At 33.9% G+C, this 16,495-nt stretch overlaps 2 protein-coding genes across 4 annotated transcripts in view; one reads left to right on the forward strand and one right to left on the reverse strand.

Moving 5' to 3' along the window:
• Positions 1-16,495, forward strand: part of KIF11 (kinesin family member 11) — a 111,885-nt gene that overhangs the window by 73,264 nt on the left and 22,126 nt on the right. For all 3 annotated transcript variants that reach the window (XM_037803779.1, XM_037803778.1, XM_037803777.1), the window contains 6 exons: positions 418-606; positions 1,253-1,460; positions 2,369-2,541; positions 5,720-5,845; positions 5,933-6,091; positions 12,319-12,425. In XM_037803779.1, the coding sequence (XP_037659707.1) occupies positions 418-606; positions 1,253-1,460; positions 2,369-2,541; positions 5,720-5,845; positions 5,933-6,091; positions 12,319-12,425 (962 nt within the window). The remainder of the gene's footprint in view (positions 1-417; positions 607-1,252; positions 1,461-2,368; positions 2,542-5,719; positions 5,846-5,932; positions 6,092-12,318; positions 12,426-16,495) is intronic.
• Positions 14,603-14,884, reverse strand: LOC119510694 (HIG1 domain family member 1A, mitochondrial-like). The gene has a single exon (XM_037805088.1). The coding sequence runs from the start codon at positions 14,882-14,884 to the stop codon at positions 14,603-14,605; it is 282 nt and encodes a 93-aa protein (XP_037661016.1).

A 16,495-nucleotide genomic window follows, 5' to 3' on the forward strand; every position in this document is an offset into this window, starting at 1 on the left:
ACATTTTCATTAACATGGTTATCAGAAGAGGGAATACATGTTGGGAGAAACTGGATGTTAAATAAAAGTAATAGCTAGCTAAGGTGAAGACACCTGACCCTTTGGTGCCATCTTCACATTAACATAACACCTTTATATTCAAACCCATGACAGTGTTTGGGACGTGAAACGGACCTGAAGAATTAACACCACTACACTAGACCTATTATTTAATCTTAAAATTTTGCATGAATTTACAGGAAGAAAGCAGATGCTGTATAAAATGTGCTAGCCTACCCTGGTAACTTGTTACAGTTTTTGTATGGAAACATTTAATTTGTTCATTTCTTCTAATGTAAGCTAGGTGTAGCCAGACATCTCACTAACCAGGTAAGCATTTTTTAATTCTTAAAAGAAAGTCTAATGTGTTATATTTAGGTTACAGAGTTGTTTATGGATAATAAAAATGAACTTGACCAATGTAAATGTGACCTGCAAAATAAGACACAGGAACTTGAAACCACTCAAAAAACTTTGCAAGAAACTAAAATACAGCTTGTGAAAGAGGAATATATCACATCAGCTTTGGAAAGTACTGAGGAGAAACTTCATGATGCTGCCAGCAAGGTTTGTCCTTTGTCTTGATTTTGTACTTGCATAATAGAAATCAGAGAATGGGTAGAAGTAACTCTTCCTTGCTTAGCATTAATCATGAGATTCTATTTATTCATCCCAAATGAAACTTCTGTCAATTTAAAAAACATTATTTTACTGTTTCATTCAGATTTTCCTCACTGGAAATGCTGACTTAAGAAAAAACTACCCCTGAAGTTTTGAAATGGAACATGACTTTAACATACATTGTAGACATTTAGAATAGTGATGTTGTGATGCTTTTTTCTTGTGGTCATGATTGAAACTAATCAGTCATTAGATTTTTAGTACCATCTAATGATGGAACATGTTGGAAGTATTTAACTTTTTATTAGCTGTACTTTTGAGAAAATAGTTAAACATAATAAAAAAATTGTGAGGATGCATAATTACAGTAGAAAGGCAATATCAGTTTTCCTTGCCTAGATGGCTTGGGGAGGGAGAATTAAGCAATCCTAGGTAACTGGGTATATTAGTGTGAGATGCAGAATTTTTCTGATAAAATGTCTAAAATTTTTAGTTCTCATCACAAGAAATTCTTATGTAGCACAGATATTTTCATTAGATTGCTTTTATCATGTCCGCCTTATCAACATTTATTTTTAAAAATCACATATAGTTACTTAACACAGTTGAAGAAACTACAAAAGATGTATCTGGACTCCATTCCAAACTGGATCGTAAGAAGGCAGTTGATGAACACAATGCAGAAGCTCAGAATGTTTTTGGCAAAAACCTGAATAGTCTGTTTAATAATATGGAACAATTAATTAAGGATGGTAGCTCAAAACAAAAGGCCATGCTCGAAGTTCACAAGAACTTGTTTGGTAAGGTCAAACATTTCTAATGTAGTATTTGTGTGTTTAGTATAAGGCTAATTTCAAAACTTATAATTTAATACGAAAAATTTAGGTGACAATGTCACTTGTCCTCCCAATACATGCACCATTTGTTCAGGCTAGGGGTTAATTTTTTTATTACCTTGACTTTAAACAAACCTTTGCTGGCTTCTTTTCTGTTTTCTTAAAATAAGTGTACAAGCTCTAGAAGTAGAAGTACCCTTTATCCCTGATCCTATCTCATTCCCCACAGGTATTACTGTTAAATTTCCTGGGTTTCCTTCTAGAAATCTTTTAGATGTAATCATTATTCTGAAACTTTTTTTAAAATTTGAGATTGTATGTCTTAAATAAATATTATCACAAATGTGTGAGAGTATCATTATTTTTAAACATTCTGTTGTTGTTATCTCCCTTTATCATGAAAGTAGAATCCTCATAGAAAATTTGGAAGATACAGAAATGTAAAATTTTAAAAATCACCTAGAGTCTAGTCACATTAAGCCAAGCACTATAAATTTTATGAGTTCTAATGTTTCTTTTCTGCTGTAAATGTTTACCTACCATATATTTACTGAATGTTACTTTTTAGTTTAGATTAATTTTAGACTAATTTTAAAATATTCTAATTCTTGGTTTACTATGTGTTATGAGTCAGATGTTCTTACATCTTTGCCAAGTGCTCACAGAACATTGTAGTACATACATAATTTCTTTTAAAACCATTTTCTTGCACATCTACTGAGCCAATTATTTTAAGTTATTTGATTACAAATTCCACCATAAGGATGTCATTTTGCCAACCTCTTTAAAGTGAGTCTAACTATATTCAAATAGATTTATGCCAAAGATTACGTCTCTTTTTTTTTTTAACTTTTATTTTTATTTTGGTATAGGTAACCTGCTGTCTACCAGTGTCTCTGCCTTAGACACCATTACTACAACAGCACTTGGATCTTTCGCATCTATTCCAGAAAATGTGTCTGCTCGTGTTTCTGAGATTTCTAATACGATATTAAAAGAACAATCATTAGCGACTGAAAGTAAAACTGCACTTCAGAAATTGATTGTTAGTAAATATCTTAAATATTTTTGAAGGATTACATTTGATAAGTCATTACAAACAATGTTAACTGTTATTCTTTCATCTTAAACTTTATTAGATACAGTGATAAACATATTACTACAAGAGAATAGGTTTATATTTCTTAAAAAAAGTCTCTCTGCTGTTGTTTTCTCCCAAAAGATTAATCATCAAATGCATAGAGCCAACCTTTTCAACTTTTCTGAGTCTTATCTTGTAAAATTAAGAGTAGGAGTTTTATTAGGTCTTCTAATATGACTAGAAAAGGCAGGGTTAGCGCCAGATGAATTCAAGGGACCCATGACTTGTCAGTTGGCCCAGAACTTGGTAAGTAACTGCTTCCCCAAGGGTCCTGAGGATACTTGCAATGATCATGCTGATATTATACTGATCCCACTAGGAGGGAATGTTGGGTGGTTAATTTTAAAACTATAGCTATATAGAAAACATGTAAGAAATATTAACTTACAGAATTCTAGGAACACATATAACAACCCTAGTCCACTTTATGGAGTCAGGTCTGCATTTCCATGCCATTCTGGACCTGAACTGTAAGACTCCCACAGTTCTGTATATATCATTCATCTAATTACTTTTAATATTCTCTCCTTCATACCTGATTTGTTATACTCTTTCTCTATTTTGTAGTTGTATGGCTTGTCTAGAAGTTCTTGGTCATATCAGTCATTTTGTTCTTTTCTTTGTATAGACTCTTTGCTTCTGGTTTTGAATTTAACATATTTGTTGAACATTGCCCAAGTAAATACTACACATGTAAGCTGACATTCTGCCTAGATTAAGTGCTTATATGAAACTGTTGAAAAGGTATCTCCAGTCACCCAAATTTGACAAAGTTAAAAGATATTCTGTCAATAATAACTCTTCAGAAATTGGTTCAGTCACTAAATAGTGGTCTATATTTAGTTGTCTACCTACGTACCAAGTTAAAAGCATCACTATAGTCAAAAGAAGAGATGACTACTGCTATCAGAGAATTAAGTGAAATTGGTATAATGGTACTTCTTTTTGAAAAAATACCAATAGCCTTTTCTTTTCAGTGTTTACGAATTTATTTCTGTTACAGTTTATCATCCTTGCCTTAGTGAAAGGAACTTAGACCAGGATTTCTTCTTTTTATAAAAATCCCCAATAGTGAGGAACATTCTCAACTTTCCACATACTCCACAAAATGTGGCTATGACCTTGACAAATTCTGATACTATGGGGTATAAATCACCAAGTGTTCAAAGGTAAATACTACTAGCCCAAAGTCTCCTTTTTTTTTTTTTTTTTTAATTGGAAAAGAGAAGAGTATTTTAATAGTCTTTTCAGATAATGGTGGATATTTTCCTTTGACAATACACCAAAATTCAGTAACTGGTAGCTGCTTTTTTTTTCCCCCTCCATGCATGCCTTTAGTTTATTACTCATTCACTGAATAAAAGACCTGTCGGTCACAAGGTTTTTACAATCACCAATCTCACAGTCCTAAGATAAAAGCTATATAGTAATACAATCATTATCAAAGATCAAGGCTATGGGTTACAGTTCAGTAATTTCAGTTATTTCCTTCTGGTTATTTTAATACACTAGAAACTAAAAAGAAATATCTACATAATGATTCAGTAGTTATAATCATTTGTTAAATCCTAACTTCTTGGCTACAACTCCTCCCTCTCATTTGATTGTTCTCTCAATCTTCAGGGATATCTGGGGAATGACCATTCTAACTTCGTGATGAAAAAGAGTGCCGACATTATAGGATAGAAGAATTAAACTGATTGATGTTCTTAGAGTGACTGGTACCTCTAGGTTTCAGGGCTTATCTGGCATAGTAACAAATGGGAGGCTTTCATTTTCAGAAAAAAATAGACTTAGTAAGTAAAACTTTCACAGAGTCTCAGAGCCCAGGACATCCTTTAGGGTTTTCAGGAATTCTGTTGGTTGGGGCTTGGCATACTGTTGCAATTTACAGTATCTGGCTGAAGCTTGCATAAGAGTAATCTCCAGAATGACCACTCAAGTCTATTTGAAATCTCTTAGCCACTGAAACTTTATTTTGTTTCAATTCTTTTCCCCCTCTTGGTCAAGAAGGCATTGTCTATTCCACAATGCCAGGGCCAGGCTTATCCCTGGGCGTTGTGTCCCTCGTTGCTAGGGAGCCCTACACCCCTTGGAAGTCATGTCCCACGTAGGGGGTATGTTAATAAGTTTATTTGCAGAGTTTGGCTTAGAGACGGAGATTTCACATCTGAGCAACAACAGAGGTTCTCTTGCGGTGGGGTGACTCTTAGGCATAAGTATAGGTGGGCTTAGCTTCACCATTACAGAAATAAGTTCAGTAAGGGCAAGCCTCAAGATTGAGGGCTTTGCTTATTAAACTGGGAGTCCCTAATGCTTGAGAGAATAACAGGTATTCCCCAGATGGGGAAGTTTAATAATTCTACATTTTTTCTCTAGTCCCTCAATTAACTTTGCAAATACTGTTTTGTTTTCTGCCCAAATTACTCTGGAATATATCAGGGTACTACATTAACCTGAACAGAATAACAAGATCTCATTCCCTATTCTAGGTTCCATGTAATTTGGTTGTTTAAATAAACTGACCAGACAGGATAAGTTAGATTGTATGCTACAGAAAATTAAAATTTTGGACAAAATAAACGTCTCTTCCTTTGGTCTCAAACAGAAGTCGAAGTTTTAAAATACAGGCAATATCATCCTTTACCCTGTACAAAGTCTACTTTTGAAAGCTATTTGATCTTAGACTTTTTGACAAATAATCTAAATGTGTTTGAAATTTACTTCATTAAATGTTATCAGTTTTGGGGGAAAGTTTTACCTTTTTTGGAATGCTGAACTCTTACAAATTGATTATCATTTTTTTTTCCCTTCTACTGACTTCTGTTTCATTAAACTGAAGTGAATATCTTGTACATTATTAAGTGACCATTTTCTTAATTCCTGTAGGCAATACTAAGTATAAATGCTAGTAAAAGATAATATTTCTCAGCTATAAAGAATAGAATGGACACTTAGAATTTTAATATGCATATGTATAGTGATCAAAATATTTAAGATATTATCTTTAACTAGCCAGACCAGGTTTATGGAAGTAAAAATACACTTTTTAAAGAACCTATTTGTTTATTTTTAAAACCAGGATGTACTTAAGACTGACCTTCTAAGTTCACTGGAATCAATTTTATCCTCTAATGTGGTGTCTATACTGAAAATCAACAGTCAAATAAAGCATATTTTCAAGACTTCAATGACAGTGACTGATAAGGTAATAACAAAAGTTGTGTTCTTAATATCTAAGATTGAGTTGTTAAAAAAAATTTAATTGTTTAAAAAATAACTTAATTATTTTAAGATAGAACATCAGAAAAAGGAAATGGATGACTTTCTCAGGACACTGTGTAACAGTCTACACGAACTACAAGAAAATACAGTTTCTTCCCTGGCTGAATCACAGAAGCTATGTGAAAACTTAGCTGAAGACTTGAAGACAGTGAAGCAAACCCATTCACAGGTATTTTGTTCAGCTGATTTGTAGAGTGTAAAAAGAAAGTTTTATGATGCTTAACTTGGTAATCCATTTTATACAGTCTGAATGCTGTAAAACTAATTTGAAAACCTGAAAATACCACAGGCACTTTTTAGAGCATTAATTAATGTAAAATAAGAACACCCCTTGATCAGTTAGTATTTGGCAATTTACTACATATAGACCCCTATGCTAAAGTATAAGACAAAAACAAAGCAGTCCTTTTCTCACACCAAGATGAAAATTCAAGCTGGAAAAACATACCTTTGGAAGTACAATTAGAAGAAAGTGGTCATAACATTTATAGTGGACATATCTTCTATCTTTCTAGGGTATCATGGATGGTTATCTTATAAGCTAAGTCTTGCTTTCTCTTGCTATTTCTGTCTGAATTAAAAACAGACACTTAAATTTTAGTAAACTTTTTTATTTTTATTGATTCATTGTAAGTGTAAGGTATGACTTATCTTTCTCAATATAAACTATTCCCCTGTGTATGAAGCATTAAACTAAAACTTAGTCTTCAGACAAGGTAAGTCATTATCTATAAATATAAGATGTATGGAAAGCAACTTCTGGTATTCTTAGGCTTTTGTAATGAATGTCTGAAGTTTTATTAAATGAGGCTCTTACTGTATGAGAGAACTCTCTGGTCAGACATAAAACTGTTGATATGATTTGATGAGTAGTAAAGGGTTGCTTCTCTTTAGAAAGATAGGGGAAAAGGAGTTCATATCCATGCCACTAAAAAGGAAAGACGTTATGCCTGCTGTCTCCACTGCTATTGAACATCGTACTGGAAGTTCTAGCCAGTGTAATCAGGCAAGAAAAAGAAATGAAAGGCATATGTGGTAGTTTGCAACTGGATGGATCATGTTCTTAAAGCTAATTCATTCCTGTAAGTGTGTACCTATTGTAAGTAGGACCTTTTGACTAGTCTGCTTCAGTTAAGGTATGACACACTTCATGCAGGATGGATCTTCATCCTATTACTGGAGTCCTTTGTAAATGGGATGAATACAGAGAGAGAAAGAGAAAGCCAGGGAAGCAAGAAGCTGAAATCAATGAAACCCAGAAGAGAAGGGAGAGGTCAGCAGATGCCACCATGTGCCTTCCCATGTGGCAGAGGAGTCAGGGATTGCTCGTAGCCCGTCTTTGGGAAGAAAGCATTGCCTTGATGATACCTTGATTTGGACTTGCTCATGACCTCAAACTGTAAACTAATAAATTCCAATAGTTTAAAGCCAACCCATTTCATGGTGTCTGCTTTAAACAGCCTAAGAATCTAAAACAACATCCAAATTGGAAAAGAATTATAAAACTATCATCTATTCATAGATGAGATGACATGATCCTATATAAAGAGAAAATTCCAAAGAATCTACAAGAAAGCTACTAGAGCCAATAGACAGATCCATGAATGTTGCAGGTACAAGATCAACACTAAAAAATTAATTGTGTTTCTATACAATAGCAATGAAATATCCAAAAAGGAAATCAAGCAAACAATCCCATTTACAATAGCATCATATATAATATATATATAATATATATATATAATTAACCAATGCTGTAAAGACTTGTACCTTAAAAACTATAAAACATTGCTGAAATTAAAGAAGGCCTAAATAAATGGAAAGATATTCAGTGTTCACAGGATGAACAGTTTAATATTGTTAAGATGTCAATACTGCCCAAAGCATTTTACAGATTCAGTGCAGTCCCACTCAAAATTCCAGCAGCTTTTTTTTTTAAATTCAATTTCATTGAGATATATTTACATACCCTATAGTCATCCACAGTGTATAATCAGTTGTTCACACTACCATCATAAAGTTGTGTATTTATCACCAAAATCTATTTCTGAACAATTTCTTTACTCCAAAAAATTAGAATAAAAATAAGAATAAAAATACAAGTAAAGAAGAACACCCAAAACATCCCATCCCCCTTATTATTTAATTTTTGTTCTCATTTTTTTACTCATCTGTCCATATACTGGATAGAGGGAGTGTGAGCCACAAGGTATTCACAATCACACAGTCACACCATGTAAGCTATAGTTACACAATAGTCTTCAAGAATCTTGGCCAGCAGCCTTGAGAATGCAATTTTAGTGATATATTCACATACCATATAATCCATCCAAAGCATACAATCAATGGCTCACAGTATCATCATATAGTTGTGCATTCATCACCACAATAAATTTTCAAACATTTTCATTACTTCAAAATAAAGAAAAAAAAATATTAAAAAAAAAAATAAAACACACAAACCACCCCATACCCCCTATCCCTCCTATTATTTATACATTTTTTGTCATTATTTTATTATACACCTGTTCATATACTAAAGGGAGTGTCAGTCACTAGATTTTCACTGTCACACAGTCACACGATAAAAACTGTATAGTTATACAATTATCATCAAGAATCAAGTCTATTGGATTACCATTCAGCATATTCAGGTATTTCCTTCTAGCTATTCTGATACACTAGAAGCTAAAAAGGAAAATTTATATAATGTGTAAGAATAACCTCCACACTGACCTCTTCACTCTATTTTTGCTGTCTCTCAGCCACTGAAGCTTTATTTTGTTTCATTTCATTTCCACCTTTTGTCAGGATGGCATTCTCAATCCCATGGTATCAGGGCCAGGCTTATTCCGGGGAGTCCTGTCCCTCATTGCCAGGGAGACGTACACTCTTGGGAGGCATGGCCCATGTCGGGGGGAGAGTAGTGAGTTTATTTGCAGAGTTGGCTGAGAGCAAGAGGCCACATCTGAGCAACAAAAGAGGTTCTCTGGGGTTGACTCTTAGGCATAATTATTAGTGCAGCAGCCTTTTTTTACAGAAATGGAAAAGCCAGTCATCAAATTTATATGGAATCTCATGGGACATCAAATAGCCAAAAACCTCTTGAAAAAGAACAAATTTTTCCTGTTTTAAAACTTTCTACAAAACTATAGTAATAAAAAACAGTGTGGTGCTGGCATAAGGACAGATAAATAGAGCAGTGAAACCAGGATTGAGAGTTCAAAAATAAACCCTCACATCTATGGCCAATTGATTTTTACAAGGGTGTTAAGTCTACTCAATGGGGGAAGAATAGTTTCTTCAACAAATGGTGCTGGGAAGAACTGGGTATCTATCTGCAAAAGAATGAAAGTGAACCCCTATTTCACACCATATACAAAAATTATCTCAAAATGAATCAAAGACCTAAATGTAAGAGCTAAAACCATAAAACTCTTTGAAGATAACATAGGGGAAATCTTTAGGACCTTGTATTAGGATAGGGAATGGATTCTTACATATGACCAAAAGCATGAAAGAAGAGAAAAAAATAAAGCATACTTCATCAAACTTAAAAACTGCATCGAAGGACTTTATCAAGAAAGTGAAAAGAGAACCTATAGAATGTGAGAAAATAGTTGCAAATCATATCTAATAAGTGTTTATGACTCAGAAAACATAAAGAAATACTACAACTCAACAACAAAAAGACAAAAATCCCAATTTAAAAATGGGCAAAAACTCAAATAGACATGTCTTCAAAAGATATATAAATGGCAATACACATATGAAAAGACACTCAACTTCATTAACCAGTAGGGAAATGCAAATCAAAACCCAATGAAATGACACTACACATCCACTAGGATGGGCTATGAAAAAAAACAAGTGTTGACCAGGATGCAGAGAAATAGGAACCCTCATACATTGGTGGTGGGAATGTAAAATGGTGCAGGTGCTGTGGAAAATAGGCAAGTCCTCAGAAAGTTATGTATAGAGTTATCATATGACCTGGTAATCCCACTTCTAAGTATATACCCAAAAGAATTCAAAACAGGCACACAAACAGGTATTTTCATGCCAATGTTCGTAGCCGCATTATTCGTTTTAGCCAAAAGGTGGACATGATCCATGTCCATCAACCAATGAATGGATAAACAAAATGTGGTATATACATACAGTGGAATATTACTCAGCTATAAGAAGGAATGAAGTTTTTTTTTTAAATTCATTTTTATTGAGATACATTTGCATACCATGCAGTCATACAAAGCGTACGTTCACTTGTTCACAGTACCATTATATAGTTGTGCTTTCATCACCAAAATTAGTTTTTGAACATTTTCATTATCACACACACAAAAATAATAAGAATAAAAATTAAAGTGAAAAAGAACAATTAATGTGAAAAAGAACACTGGGTGCCTTTTTTTTTTTTTTTGCCCCCATTTTTCTACTCATTCATCCATACACTGGACAAAGGGGAGTGTGTTCCATATGGCTTTCAGGAATTTGTGTAAGCTACATTTTTATACAATCGTCTTCAAGATTCATGGGTTCTGGGTTGTAGTTTGATGGTTTCAGGTATTTACTGCTAGCTAAGGAATGAAGTTTTGATACATGCTACAGCATGGATGAACCTTGATGACATCATGTTGAGTGAGATAAGCCAGACACAAAAGGACAGATACTGTTTGACTTCACTTACATGAAATATCTAGGATAATCAAGTTGATAGAGAAAGAAAGTCAATTACAAGTTCCCAGTGTGGGGTGGGGAATAGGGAGTTACTGTTTAGGTAGTTTCTGTTTGGAGTGATGGAAAATTTTGGTAATAGATGTTGGCAGTGGTAGGATAACATCATGAACGTCATTGTCACTGAATTGTACACATGACAGTGGTTAAAATGGGAAATTTTGTGTTTTTTACATGGTACCACAAAAGACATTTTTTACAAAATGAGGGGGAAACACACCCAAGATTTTTAGGTAAGAATTAATGCACCTTTAAAATAAAAGCTCACACTGTCAGTTAGTTTCCCTTATTAGCAGAATAACACTTTTTGGAGAGATTAACATCAGAATTTTGTAAAAATAATGATTAACATTTTTTGAACAACTCAACTCACTATATGTTTATTCCTCTCACCAATAGAGATATAAATTATATTACTAGTCCAGTTTTCTAATGGGGAAACTAAGGCCTTGTGAGCTCTGATAGTATTTAGATCATCTTATAGATTGTGGTGTTGATTATATTGCCTGTAAGGCATCCATTTTTAAGTGGTTTTTCTATATGTTTCTGGATAATTGGCAGCAATTTCAAATTTAGCATTTTCTCATACCCCTGCATAGGGCATTTTGCCTTAAACCTATCTAGACCTTTTTAAGTATAAAATCTAAGGTAGATCAGCTTCTTAGAAATAGCTGTGTTGATATGCTCATAATGAGTAGGTAACTATTTAAAAATCAGCAAAAAACTGTAGTCTGAAAAGTATCTTAGCATGAATGGTTTCACTTCCCTGGCCTAAAGAAACAAGTTCACTGAGTGAGCTCCTTTCTAGGTTTTCCAGAACTTAGCACTTTTCTAGGTTTTCCAGAAGTTAGCACTAACAAGATGATAATGTAAAACTGTGAACACATATTTACCGATAAGCAAATCTGATAATACCTGAATTTCCCCCTACTTTGAGACTAGTGAAACTATGAACAGACTTTATTCATAATTAAAGTGTTAGATATGTATGTTTGGTCAGCTTATGTGTTCTTCAGAGATGTTGGCCAACTAATGGACAGAACAGTGAAGAAAAATGCTGGACACACTTTTAGCTCTTTCTTGGTCTTTATTGTAGCTTCTTTTGCCATCCACGTCCGTTGTATGTTAGTTATGGGCCTTTAAGAACTTGTTTTTTAAAGATGTCAGATATGAGTAAACAAAAGGTAAGACTATATTACATTTTATTAATATAGTCTAACTATGTCCTGTAAAATGTTTCGGCTCCAGTAATAATTTTTGGTTTGCCTCAATCATTATATTATCAGCACTGATTTTCTCTTCCAATTGTGCTATCAATTAAGAAGCAACTATGTGTTTCTGTCAAAGTGATTTTTCAAACATAATGTGACATCTTGGTGTGTTTGATTAGTTTTGAGGTACACTGAAAATAATTTGTTAATACTAGTTAAAATAGCAAAGTTTACTAATTATTTACTTTTTAAAAATCCCTATAATATCCTTTTAATATTGGTTTCACTGCTTTCTTCTATGGGAGAGAGGTGTGGAGTTAAAGCTCTCTTGTCAGGAATTTGTGTAAGTCTCATGTATGGGAGAATACTTCATGTCACCCATCATGTATAGAAAGAAAGTTTTTATCATAATTTCAAGTGTTGCCCCATTCTCATCTCTTTTTTGCAGGAACTTTTCCAGTTAATCAATCTTTGGGCAGAGAGGTTTTGTGCTTTAGAGGAAAAGTGTGAAAACATCCAGAAACCAATCAGTAGTGTCCAAGAAAACACAGAGCAGTAAGCTAATTTTATAATCTCTTTAACTTTTTTGTATTTCTGAAAGCATTTCAAATTACGTGTCACATGGTACAAATAATTCCTGAAAAGTTTTACCCAGTTTTCTCATCTGGTAACATTTTAATATGTTTGCTTTATTTCTCTTTTTCTTTCTTGTCTTTTGGCTTTATTTGGCTGCCATTATGCTATAGTGGCCTAGTTGAGTGGTTGAAGCAGAGAACTGCATAGTCCTCAGGTCTAAAATTTTTACTATCTGGGTTTCTAAGAAAAAGTTTGCTGATTTCCTGCACTAGAATTTAATGTTGGTTTACAGCCTCTTTGCTTTCCAGAGTTAGCAGTCAGACCTGTTTTCTTTTAGAAGCTTTTAAATTATGAATTACATTTCCTTAATAGCTACAGGGCTATTCGGATTGTCTGTTTTATTTTAGATGAGGTTTGCTAGTTTGAGGAACTGTTCATTTCATCTAAGTTGTCAAATTTCTGTTCACAGTGTTGCTGGTAATATTTCCTTATTAACCTTTTAATGGCTACAGGATCTTTTTTTTTTTAATTCAGTTTTATTGAGCTATATTCACATACCATACAGTCATTCATGGTATACAATCAGCTGTTCACAGTACCATCAGATAGTTGTGCATTCATCACCCCAATCTATTTTTGAATGTTTTCCTTACACCAGAAAGAATAAAAATAGGAATAAAAAATAAAAGTAAAAATGAACACCCAAATCATCCCTCCATCCCACTCTATTTTTCTTTTAGTTTTTGTCCCCATTTTTCTACTCATCCATCCATACACTAGATAAAGAGAGTGAAATCCAGGCTTTCCAATCACACTGTCACCCCATGTAAGCTACATAGTTATACAATCGTTGCAGTTTGATAGTTTCAGGTATTCACTTCTAGCTATTCCAATACAATAAAACCTAAAAAGGGATATCTATATAGTGCATAAGAATGCCCACCAGAGTGACCTCTTGACTCCATTTGAAACCTCTCAGCCACTGAAACTTTATTTTGTTTCATTTCGCTCCCCCTTTTGGTCAAGAAGATGTTCTTAATCCCACAATGCCTGGTCCAGGCTCATTCCCAGGAGTCATATCCTGCATTGGCAGGGAGATTTACACCCTTGGAAGTCGGGTCCCACATGGGGGGAGGGCAGTGAGTTCACCGGCTGCAGAATCTTAATAATGTTGCCTGTTTATTCCTGATATTGATAATTTGTGAATTGTCTCTTTTTATCTTTGTCAGTCTTGCTAGAAGTTTATCAATTTTATTGATCTTTTTAAAGAGCTACCTTTCATTTCATTGATTCTCTTTTTTTCATTTTCAATTTCATTGACTTTTTTTTTTTTTTTAACTGGGTTTACTCACTTTAATAACAATACGTTTACCATGTTATCACCACGGAATGTAAAGTCAGACAAGAGAATTTCACAAGTGCAACAAAGCATTCTGTAGTATGTCACGTTTGTGTATAATGAATGCCTGGCTAAGCCCACTTGCTTGTAAATATAAAACACCGGTAATACATTTTGTTTAACATTTTTGAATCTTACAGAACTAAACTAGAATGCATAATTAAGTTATCCTCATCTGCTCATACTACTTATAAGCAGCTCGGTTACCAGGTTTTTAGGTTTATCTTAAACACATACACACACACACACACACACACACACACTTTCGGTTGTGAGAGGCATTACAATGTTATATTCCATGCACTTTTCTGAGTTCTTTGAGACTAAACCAGCCCTAGAAACCAAAACACTAGACAAGTTTAGAAGGTGGGCAGAAAAAAATTAATTGAGGTAAATAGTACATAACAACCAGACAACATGATATTCTGCAGCAACTCGGAGTACTTCAGGGTTGGCTGTCCTTCCATTATGAGAGTTTAAGAATGTGGACATTTTACCATTACCAAGAGAATTTGGATGACATGTTTCTTTTGTGCTAACTTGACTTCCCTGAATGATCTAGTTAGTGAACTTGTCACCAATAATTTGGTCACCAGATAAATCAAGCCTGAAAGAAAGGAAGCCAATATTCAAAATACCATGTTTTTATCTGAACCTACTCAAATGTTTTATTTTCAGCATATATGTGTAAGCTTAATTTGAGGTGTTTAAATAAAACAAATACCATCAACACCAAGATAGCACGATAGCACCTCTTCTAAAGTTTAGGTTTTGCCCAGTATTTCCGATACAAGGAATAGTCCATACCAAGAGTCATTGCTCCCACAACAAAGCCTTGGGCTGCCACATGCATGTGAATCAGGTGAACAGACATTTTAGTATTTCCCCTGCTCTTCAGTTTGTATAATCCATATGCAACAATTGCTGCAAAACCTGCCATCCCAGTTGGGACAAATGGTGCCTCTCTAGCTTTTCGGATAAGTTTAGATCCCTGATCTTCATCATAGGAAGATAGAGAAACATTTTTATCGGTTGACATGATTTGTTGAAGAATCTTCCACTAAGGACAACATGTCTTTAGCTTCCACTGCATCTGCCTCATTGGCTTTTTATTACATTTTTATTATCTCCTTCCTGCTTTTTGTGGGTTATTCTGCTCTTTTTCTAGTTTCTTAAGGTGGGAACTTATTATTGACTTGAGGTCTTTTCTTTCCTATGAAAGTATTTTAGTGCTATAAATTTCCTTCTCATTACTGCTGTAACTGGATCTTGGATCTTACAAATTTTCATATGTTCTATTTTCATTCAGTTCTGTTTTTAATTTTCAATTGATTTTTTTTTTCAAATGGGTTAGAAATATGTTGTTTAATTTCCAAGTATTTACAGATTTTCCTGTTACCTTTATGTTTATTGATTTCTAGTTTGATTCCATTACAGTCAGAGAACATACTCTGTATGTTCAATTCGTTTAAATTTGTTGACGTTTTCTTTATGACCCAGGATATGGTATATCTTGGTGAATGTTCCTTGGGCGCTTGCAAAGAATGTATATTTTGTCGTTCTCGGGTGGAACGTTGTATATGTCAGTTAGATCATGTTGGTATTCTTTAGATCTCCTATATTCTTTCTGATTTTCTGTCTCATAATTCTAGCATTTGCTGAGAGAAGGGTGTTAAAGTCCCCAACTATAATTAACATTATGTAATGTGATTTTCTTTGCTGTGTAATTTACTTTACTTGCTATTAACATAGCCATTCCAGTTTTCTTTTGACTAATGTTTGCATAGTGTATCCTTTTCCATCCATAACTTTCAATCTACCTATATCATTAAATTGGAAGTGATTTCCTTATAAGCAGCATATTGTTGGATCATGTTTTAATCTGCTCTCCCAATCCCTGACTTACGGTTGGTATATTTAGACTATTATATTTAAAGCAATTTGATAAACTAGGTCTTAAAGCTGTCATTTTATTTTTTGCTTTCTGTTTCTTCCCTCTTGTTCTTGTTCCTGTTTCCCTTCCATTCCTTTACCATTTTTGTGGAATTCTATTTTGGTTTATTATAGTGTTTTTGTGTATATGTCATATAGTTTTTTATTGGTTGCTCTATGAACTACAGGATACATAATTTAACTTACCACCGATTATTGGTATTGATGTTTTACCACTTTTATTGAAGTGTAGAAACATTACTTCCATTTATGTGCCTCTACCCTACCTGCTATTTTCAATATAACGGCCTTACATTTACTGTATATACATTAAGCATCATATGAGATGGTTATATTTGCTTCTGTCTACAAACATGACTTTAAAATCTTATGAGGAAAGGGCTAGTCTGTTATATTTACCCCTACTTTTGCCAATTTCATTGTTCTTTCTTTCTTCCTAAGTTCTAAGGAGAACTTCTTTTGGAGAACTTCCTTTAGCCATTTCTTAAGGGTAAGTCTGCTGGGGACAAATTCTGTGTTCCTTTGTCTGAGAATGTCCTGATTTCTCCTTCATTTCTAAACAGTATTTTCACTGGATATAGAATTCAGGATTAACAGTTCTTTCTTTCAGCACTTGAAAAATGTGCCACTTTTCTTCTGACCACTGTGAGATAAGAGGTGTGCTGTCATTCAAATAATTGTTCCCCTATATGCAATG

This window comes from Choloepus didactylus, chromosome 15, assembly GCF_015220235.1.
Source record: "Choloepus didactylus isolate mChoDid1 chromosome 15, mChoDid1.pri, whole genome shotgun sequence".
Lineage (NCBI taxonomy): Eukaryota > Metazoa > Chordata > Mammalia > Pilosa > Megalonychidae > Choloepus > Choloepus didactylus.

Excerpts from the sequence above, each read along its gene's own strand:
- LOC119510694 (XM_037805088.1), bottom strand. The coding sequence starts at position 14,884 with ATGTCAACCGATAAAAATGTTTCTCTATCTTCCTATGATGAAGATCAG.